General features: G+C 32.9%; 1 protein-coding gene across 2 annotated transcripts in view; it reads left to right on the top strand.

Annotated features, from left to right (window-relative positions):
- The first annotated feature begins 2,130 nt into the window (after window positions 1-2,130).
- The window catches only part of dnc (phosphodiesterase dunce), a 239,804-nt gene continuing 232,452 nt past the window's right edge, over window positions 2,131-9,482 (top strand). Inside the window, exons 1-2 of one of the 2 annotated variants that reach the window (XM_090106914.1) lie at window positions 2,131-2,407; window positions 4,792-4,954. In XM_090106914.1, coding sequence (XP_089963040.1) covers window positions 2,248-2,407; window positions 4,792-4,954 — 323 coding nt within the window. In that variant the 5' untranslated portion in view covers window positions 2,131-2,247. The remainder of the gene's footprint in view (window positions 2,408-4,791; window positions 4,955-9,482) is intronic. The other variant, XM_090106915.1, reaches the window with a different exon arrangement.

The raw sequence follows: 9,482 nt of genomic DNA, 5'->3' as shown, positions 1-9,482 counted from the left end.
ATTTAATTCTTTTTTTTATTCTATTCAAAGATCTGACGATAGTAAATGTTACCATACTGAATTGGCTTATCTTTCAGCTTAGCACACACAAAAACTCAAGCATCTAGCGCAATAATTCACGTCACCATAAATAAAAATCTCATCGTACTCAGCGATAGATGAAAAATTGAAAAAAATGTCATAACTCCGAAAATACGAAAAATCGCATAACATACATGGGGGTGATTCGGATAGCCCTCTAGGTCCTCTACCTCCCAGCTTCCGTTCATCACTACTTTTTGGGACACCCTGTATAAATACTTAACTTAAACTTTTATTTCAAACGACCAAGTCCCACAGTAACTACTTATTATAGCATAGCTCTCAGTTACGGCTATACAGTTAGTTTAGTTAGTTTTTGATTAAGTATTTAACGATTTCTAACCGAGATGATACCTGCTAATCGATTTACCACCCACAGCCACTTAATTACTAATACTTCTCGTTTATCTTTTATTAAATTTCCGATCTTGTTAATTAAGTAAACTTATTATATATAGCCCAATGAATGTTTAATCGAATAAAACAATTATAATTCTATAATAACGTTTTATACTTTATAGGTACCTACAAGTTCGGTATATCAATTATAATTTTTCGATCTTTGAGTATTTAATCATTAATTTCTTTTACTTTCAACAAGCCTTCAAAGTTAAGCGATGTCGACTAAGTTCAGTTATAATTTATTTATACATTTCATTTCGATTAAGCTCGACGAATTTTAGTTTATAATTAATTATAGGTGCCTACAGGAGACTCCTTGTTTGTTATTATAAACCTTTCAATTGTATATGCGATTATATTCTAGGTGGGTATTCAAGTACAAATCAAATTTGATAATAAAAACAGAATTTTAGGAGACTTTAATTTTAGAATAAGAAATTTATATCTGAATATTTTTTTTTACAAAAAAATGAACGATGTTTTAATGATGATTTACAAACAACAAGCTGAATCTTATTCATTTCAAAGGAGAAGTAAAAAAAGGAAAAAGGGGACCGTTTTCTCTGAAAAAAGTAAAGATACATAGAGATTTTTCTACTGCGTTAGAAGAGAAAGTAAGTGAAGTATTCAAAAATAACCGATAATACATTTTTCCTCCAAATATTTTTCACCCATCGGCGTTATCCTATAAAACTTTCTAGTAAATTTATAGGTTAGACCTATAATTATACTAACTATGCAGATAGATAGTTTGTACCGCATGGTACGTAGTAGTAGGTAGGCTTCGAAAAATATGTAAATTATTGAGCAAAAACGACAACAAATTGCGAATATAACAGCATAATATTTTTAAACGACAGCTTTACCCTAAACCCTTGTTATACCTACTTCGTTATATGAAAATATTTTTTAAAAAATTATGACATGTGGAATAAACGCCAATCAGAGAACTTCGGTCGGCGTTCACAGTCCCCTAGGATTATTTTATTACGGTAATGGGTTTCTGGATCGATAAAGGGCTAGGTGCGAGAATATTTGACTTGTAGAGTTGTCGGTTCTTTGAAAGACTGTTTGTTAAGGGATAAATATTTTTAGAGGCCAACGTCGCAGGGTATTAATTAAAGACTCTGACGCAAATATTCCAAGCGACGAAGTTGCGAAAAGTTTTTGAGAAGTTATCAAATGCGCAACAAATTTTTACAGAGCTATTATTATGGGCTCTTTATATTTAATCTCTTGCTCCTGGTGCTATGTTAAATACGGCTACTTGAATACAAAATGTTGAGTAAAATTAAATGGCTAAACATTATTTCTCTTTGTAAAGGTAAAATTATTCACGTGAATGTTAATGCCTCTATAATTGTGAATGAATTGAAAAGGAGAAGACATCGTAGTTGAAGTGTAAACCAATTATTATTATTGGATAGGACAATGTTTTTTTTTAAATCAAGGTAAAATAAAATCGCCTCGTTTCTTTATTGGAGCTTACCGTCCGCGTTCCAGTTAAACGTGGTTACACAAAAGATCTCAACCAATGCATACCAATTAACTCTACAATAAATAACGTAACCTACATTTTGTTTCAGGTTCAAGAAACCCGGTTTAAAAAATACCTGTCGAGTTCATGTGACCAGTGAGTGAAATTATCAATAAAATTGTGACGTTTATGTGGAATAATAAAGTGGACGGCATTGCCATTTGCTAGACGTTTTTACGGTTGTCGCTCCGGTGGGCTGTTGATTAAGTAATAAAGCGGGTATAGTGATGTCCGCGTGTGTGGTTGAAGAGGGTTGTGATGAAGGTGGTGGGTGCGATGTGTCTGAGATGGGACTGAGTGAAGTGACCGAGAGACCGCGCCGGGAAGTTTTGCTGAGTGCACGCGGCCGCCGCGCCTGCTCCGAACAGGGCCCGCCAAGTTATCTACGTGAGTTAAACATTACATTTCGTCAGGTGTTATGTGTGTTGCATAAACATTTCACAACGCTATGCTAAACGATATGTTTGCACATAACATTTATCTTGCAACCTTGAAAAATATAATTTTACTACTAAAATCAAATGGTGCCTGTGCTGTAATAAGTAATCGTTACTGACTTAGTATTTATAAAAGAATATATATACTTATGTACACAAGGAATATTAATTGTGTTTATAATCTCTACATTTTCGTGACGAAGGTTGTAAGTAATAATAAAATATATATTTTAATAAAATAAAAATATTAAATAATACATGGAAATATACAACGTTTCCGAGGCAAAACGCAATACAATTCGTGATGCAGCTATAGGGTAGGTATATGAAACTCTACCTAGCGGATACAATAACTACGCTTGGAATCTCGTATCTAAATTCCTAAAATAGTTCAAATGCAATCCACATGTCGATTCAAATAATATCAAGCCAAAAGTAAATAATATTCAATTCTTAAGTATTGCATGGCATTAAATAAACGGTGTCACTATGCACATTTTATCACTTAAAGTCCGGGATCCATCGCCCATTTTTGCAAGTGATTACTATCAAGCTAATTTTTCGTGAGTAGCTTTATTTTGATGAGATGCCCAATAATTTCATGTACGAAACTCTCGATTGTGGTAGCTACCAGAGGAAACAAGGATAAAATATTTTGATTTGATGGTTCTCAAATATTAATTACTAACTGAATGTTTTTTTTGTTCAATCTCAAGATAATTATCTAAATTATTCGAAAAAATATTTGTCCTACAAAATATATGGTTTGATCAAAGAGTCCCCCTTTCCAATGTGTATCGATAACGAAGTCATCATAAATGATTACTAACCAGCTGATTTTTTTATTTTCACTTATTTAATACCTACTTATATAATTCAACAGACATATTGTCCTACAAATTGCGTAATAAATATTTGAGAACCGTCAAATCAAATTTTTTTATCCTTGTTACCTCTGTAAGCTACCACAATCGAGAGTTTCGTACATGAAATTATTGGGCATCTCATCAAAATAAAGCTACTCACGAAAAATTAGCTTGATAGTAATCACTTGCAAAAATGGGCGATGGATCCCGGACTATTATAAATATTAAATAAATACAAAAGCAATAAAATATACGCAACTACTGAAGCAAACGAATGAAATTGATTTAAAATTAACCTGTTGAAATATTAAAGAAATCATAATGAGTTGTAAATATGAAGATATTTCCCATTCGTTATAAATTTGAATTCACAATGAAAACGTAGACTCAGCTAACGTTATTTAGAAATATACCTTGACATGTTCTCGTCATCGTAATAAAATTACTTTATTGTGTTTAAGCAGACACCTACAGGTTACCATTATTTACATAAAAAAAGAAACCTTTTAACCAGCTATAGGAAGATCGATAAATTGTAAATTACAGTTACAGTGTTACGCTGTTATAAAGTATACGTGACGTACGCCACGTGTTGCGAACCTTTACGTTCAAGAACATTAAATCGTATTGCTATTATGTATAAAAGGAATTATTTTAAAAAAGCTTTAGAATTATCAATAAAGCATCCAAAAGTCGCGATTGAAAGAAATACGTATTGAAATAAATATTTTCCTTTAAAGACTACGAACCCGTTTATCAAAGGTTTGAACATATTGCCGTCTCGACATAAATAATTAGTCGAGCTATAGCGAATAAGCTCACCGCGAGTAATTGCGAAGCCAGTTCCCTGAATCAAAAGTCATAAAGCCTCGACCCTCGCTTTTACATGAAACAAACCGAATAAATTCGCTAGCTATGTATTCTATTTCAGAGTAAAACATTTTTTGATCCATGACTCATGCATGCGTTGGAAACACCTGGAATACCTCTAATGATTGGCTGTAATGGCTAATAGTTATCTTTTTATGGCATCAAAATATAGACAAAATTTATAAATATCACATGAAAATGTTTTAAATTTCAATATTGTTACTGAGTCGTAAAATTCATAGGTAGGGAATTGTTATAGGTTCATTGCCGTGTACAAAACCAACAATAATATAAAGAGAAAAGATACAATCCTACTTTATAATTTACGGCTTTGGGGATGGCGCATGTTTATCCGTTTTCAGTTCACCCGACGTCCGAGTTTTAACTTTTGGACAGCTGTTGTTTGTACAAAGCTGCCGTACGTAAATATCGACATTTTATAGGCAGAATGAATTTAAGGCAATTTAAAATGTACATATAATATAATAGTACTCTTTGTAGCATTATTCGAATTCGACAATATATTTGAATTTGTATTTAACATTTTACAATTATGTTTTTTGGTTTTCGTTGTTAATATTATGTGAATGGGTTTCAGAACACGGTTCCCCGCATCTGTGGGGAGCGAACAGCAAACGCGGGTGGAGCCGCAAGCGCACATCAGCACCACAAATGAGCAACCCGCAAGGCTCCATGCCTCGAGTGGCGCTCGTGCTACGGTCGAGACGCAGCTGGCCCGTCGCTCCTCAGTCTTATCGCAGGTAAATGTGTGGTTTTACACACTTTCGTAAATTCGATTGTAGCCTACCATTGATTATAGAATACGTTTACATGTAATTTTTATTATCGCATATTAATCAAATCGCATATTCGTCGGATATATAAATATATATCGTCGGATATAAAAATAAAATAAAAATAGTATGTGTTTACCGATGATGAACTGGGAACAGCTTAGCTGATTTTAATGATGCATAAGCTGGATTTTAGAGGGTTATAGAGCAACATAATATTGATATTGTAACGTTGAGCATCAACCGACATTTTGTAACATTTAATTTGCGAATGCTTTGAACTTGCTTAGAACGTTCAAGATTAACGTACGAAAATAAGTTAAGTGAGATAAATTTTATGGGTTCCAAATGGGAAAGCATTTTCTTTCTTTTTAATTAGCCTTCCACAAACTGTGAATGATTTACGGCAGCACTGTCGACGTATTTACGCAAAGTTTACGTGTCTACATAAAATCTGTTACACGTAAGCAGGCATTATTATGGCGAGATGACTATAACATTCGATATTAAAAATAGAAGTTCATATAACTCAAGGAAAATTTAGGTAATTTACAATATTTAACGATGTAATTGATTGAAAGATCGCTTACAGACCAAGAACGCGAGGTCACGTAGATAACTTTTTTATTACCTCACTCATTCAGTCTTTTCAGTCTAAGCGGTTAAACATAATCCGTTTTTTATTATAATAGTGTGTTTGGGACATTTATTTGAAGTTATAATTACAGTGAAACCTGGTTAAGTGAGACATCAAGGGACCTGCAATGTCGTTTCACTTATAGAGGTATTCCACTTACCCAGTGTCTCAGATATACAGGCATAAATAAATATCTGTCTCATTTACAGAGGGGTGATAACGATTGTAGCTTTCGTTTTGACATTTTTCAAATAAACATCTGTATGATAGTAAAGCGAAACTAAAACTGAAGGTAATTGAAGCTCAAAATGTGTACTTACGTAATGAAATGAAATGAAATGAAATGAAATGAAATGAAATGAAATGAAATGAAATGAATGAAAATGAGTAAACAAACAATGTTATCTCAGTTACAGAGGTGTATGCACATAAAATTTACTTGCTGTCTCAGTTATAGAGGTAACTATGATGATAAATCGAAAGAACAAATCCCAGATATAGAGGTTTACCTCGTCCCACTAACAGAGGTAATTCAGTGCCAAAGTGTTGGGACCTCAGCATGAGTTCCAGTTATGGAGGTTTCTCACTTATCCAGGTCCCACTTAACCAAGTTTCACTGTATTTTTAGTTATTTAAACGCTAACAATAAAGTAAAAAAAGAACTTAATACTATACCTACTCAATTTTATGTAATTTTTTTATGCAATTTTATTGTCCCTATGTCCCTATGTATGCTTAAATCTTTAAAACTACGCAACGGATTTTGAGGCGTTTTTTGAGGTAAAGCTAGTTATATAATAAACGTTAAACGTATCCTTATATAAAGAGAACAACACCATGTATCTTAGCATACTGTCCCTGAGTTTTCCTAGCGACACAACTCATTAGAAGTTTCTAATTACAATGAAATGAGGGTGAGAGACGGATGGTTAATTATATTTACTTTTCCCACTCAACTATACAAGTTTTATGACTGTAACCACTGAAAAGGAAAAAAATCTCATAACTTCAATAATATTCTTTAAAAACAAGCCTCCCGCCGTGGTCATGTTTATTGCTATCCAAAATTGAAATTTATGGACATTTCCAATTTAGATGGATACTCGAATAAATGTAGGCTATTCGTTTAAAAGGAAATATATTAAGATACATTATATCATTTTAGAAGCAGTTGAGAAATAGAGCTGAAATACATTCAAGTAAAGTTTACCAGTGTTTATAATAATTATGACTACAAAATTTATCATAAAATAAAAGTATGCATAATAAACAGTTTATATACGCAACTATATTGTACAGAAAATCATCGTATGCGTATTATTGTGTTTTCTAAGAATTTCTGCTATACCTAGTTTTTAATTTTCAAGACTATCTGTTGAAAAAATAGTGTTATGTAGGAAGAACAATGGAGATAAGAATAATAATAATGAAATATAGTAGAACAGGGAGTGCTTTTAAGGCTGCAGTATTATAAAAGTCATAACTTAAGTACATTTTCTTAAAACATGCGTTTTATTTTAAATTATTATTAAGCAGAAATACTTACCTAGTTATCGTCTTAATATATGCTATCTATGATAATATTTAATAAGTAGGTATTGATTATAATAGATCTATGAATGTTCCAGGATGATGTAATTTTAGGCACTGCTACGGATTTACATCGACTTAAACAGATTTACCGTATCTATGAATTTTAAACTTAAAATGTTTTAACTGAACCCGCGGGAATAATTATTATAATCCAATGCAGGATTTTACAAGACTGCATTGAGTTTTAGTATGTTAATAAGAAATACATATATTTTTTTATTCTGTTTATTAAACTAGACGTGACAACTGATAAACGTTACATGGGTAGAAAATCCCTCCCTTTCAGTGAATTGAAAGCAGCAGTAAACAATAAACAACAATTCTCAGCGGAATTCTTGTTTAATCTGTGGAGCTTCGTTTATTTAATGGCGAATAAAATAGTTTTTGTTTTATCCAATACTTTGAGTGCTCTAATTATTTAAACCTATTAAGCATATAATATATTAAAATATACACTTTCTACGCAGGATCAAATTATCAGATATACTACAATCTATACAACGCCGTCTGATTTCACTTCAACATAGGTCTACAAAGATATTTAATAATTAGGTAACTTAATAAATTATAATAAATTTTTAAATACTAGAAAAAATCGTACACGAGGCGGAATTTATATTCTTCAGTTTCTCATTTAAGTATGTATAAAAAATTTAAATGCTATAAAACTAAATAACAAAAACAATGACATTTTATTTTCCTATACTCGTAGTTTTGGTCTAAGTCTATTAGTAGGTACTCTCTAATATTACAGGGATTCTGCTGCCCGATTGCATCATATGGTGTAACAAACAACTACGCCATTTAAACAACTACGCTAATACGGTCATCAAAATTTTAGCACTTATCGTGTTTTATTCCATTACTCATACTATTACCGAAGACCTTTTACGCACGTAAGGGCCGGCGCCCACTGCCGGCACGGCGTGGCATGGCAGGGCAGAGGATTTTATTACTAATGAAGTTATTTTGAATATTATTTCAATCAGTTTAGAATTCAAGTTACTTTATTTCGATGCCACGATGCCGCGACGTATCGCAGGATGCTGCAGCATCGCGGCACGCCGCGGGATGCGGCGGCATGACGTGTCTTTCTGTTTCATTCCAAGGAATGCCGCGGCGCGCCATTGCATCCCGCGAGGCGTACTTTGGGGTCGAGGAATTATGATTGCTAGCTAGTTGAAATAATGTTGAAACTTATGCAGCATTAGTGGGGCTTTTAGCAGGATGCCACGGCATGCCACTGAATGCTGCGGGATCACGCAGCACGCCGCGGGATGCCACTGCACGCCGCGGGATGCCATTGCACGCCGCGGGATGCTCTGCCGTGCCATGCCGTGCCGTGCCGGCAGTGGGCGCCGGCCCTAAAGGTTTCTTCGAAGTTTAACTGGAGGGACTAAGAAGGTTTAATAAGCGTAAGAAGGTTAATACAAATAGTTTCGCGTAAAACTTATCAGGACTTATCTTTATTTGCGCTCTTTTATCACATAACATAATATGATGTTATGTGATAAGACAAAAATACATGATTATTTTTTTTATTTTATTTGGGTAAATTGAATTAAATAAGACTATTTTTTAAGTGGTCGCTATCTACAGTAGATGATTGAGCATTCGTGTTTTATTTTAAGCAATAGTCAGTAGGCACTTAATTCAAGTGCTATTTTAATAATATAAAATTAAAATTATCTGTAGTATATAATCTCAATCGGCTGACGATCGATTACCAGAAATTGTGTTTGCAAAATTTAATCAGTTTGCGGCGGCGATGAAGAAGCTTTGTCTGAATATGGTGTGCTTATATTTTACTTGATTTTTGTTTGTTTATTTTCAGGAAAATATGAATTATGTAACGATTGCTTAAAATAGTATTTGTTGTAATAATATGATAAGCCCTTTGTATCATTTTTTGTATGTTTAGTGACAAATACTGATTTTTAAATATAAAAAGTAAAAGGCATATTATGTATTTGCACAAAGGGCGCTAAAGGCAGTCGTTGCATTGTTTATAGTCGATCCATTTTTTACTGTTACGTCATACAAATAGGCTATTGTTTGATGGGTAATGTTTCATTTTATCGATCTGAAAAAAAAAACAATAAGTTCGCAGAAGCTTTCTATAATATTTATACCTATATTATAGATACCCAGATATATTTAATTAATTAATAAAAAAGTAACCCTGATTGTCTGAAATATTTTCTTATTCCTCAACTTTTAGACATAAAAATACATAAGATTTTTACGAAAAATTTTCGAGAAATA

Source organism: Colias eurytheme, chromosome 11 (genome assembly GCF_061535395.1).
Source record: "Colias eurytheme isolate Ceu_HAF_F1 chromosome 11, ilColEury1 Martin Lab GWU primary, whole genome shotgun sequence".
NCBI classification, from domain to species: Eukaryota; Metazoa; Arthropoda; class Insecta; order Lepidoptera; family Pieridae; genus Colias; species Colias eurytheme.
Note: the sequence above shows the minus strand (reverse complement) of the source record. Positions and strands in the feature narration are given on the sequence as shown.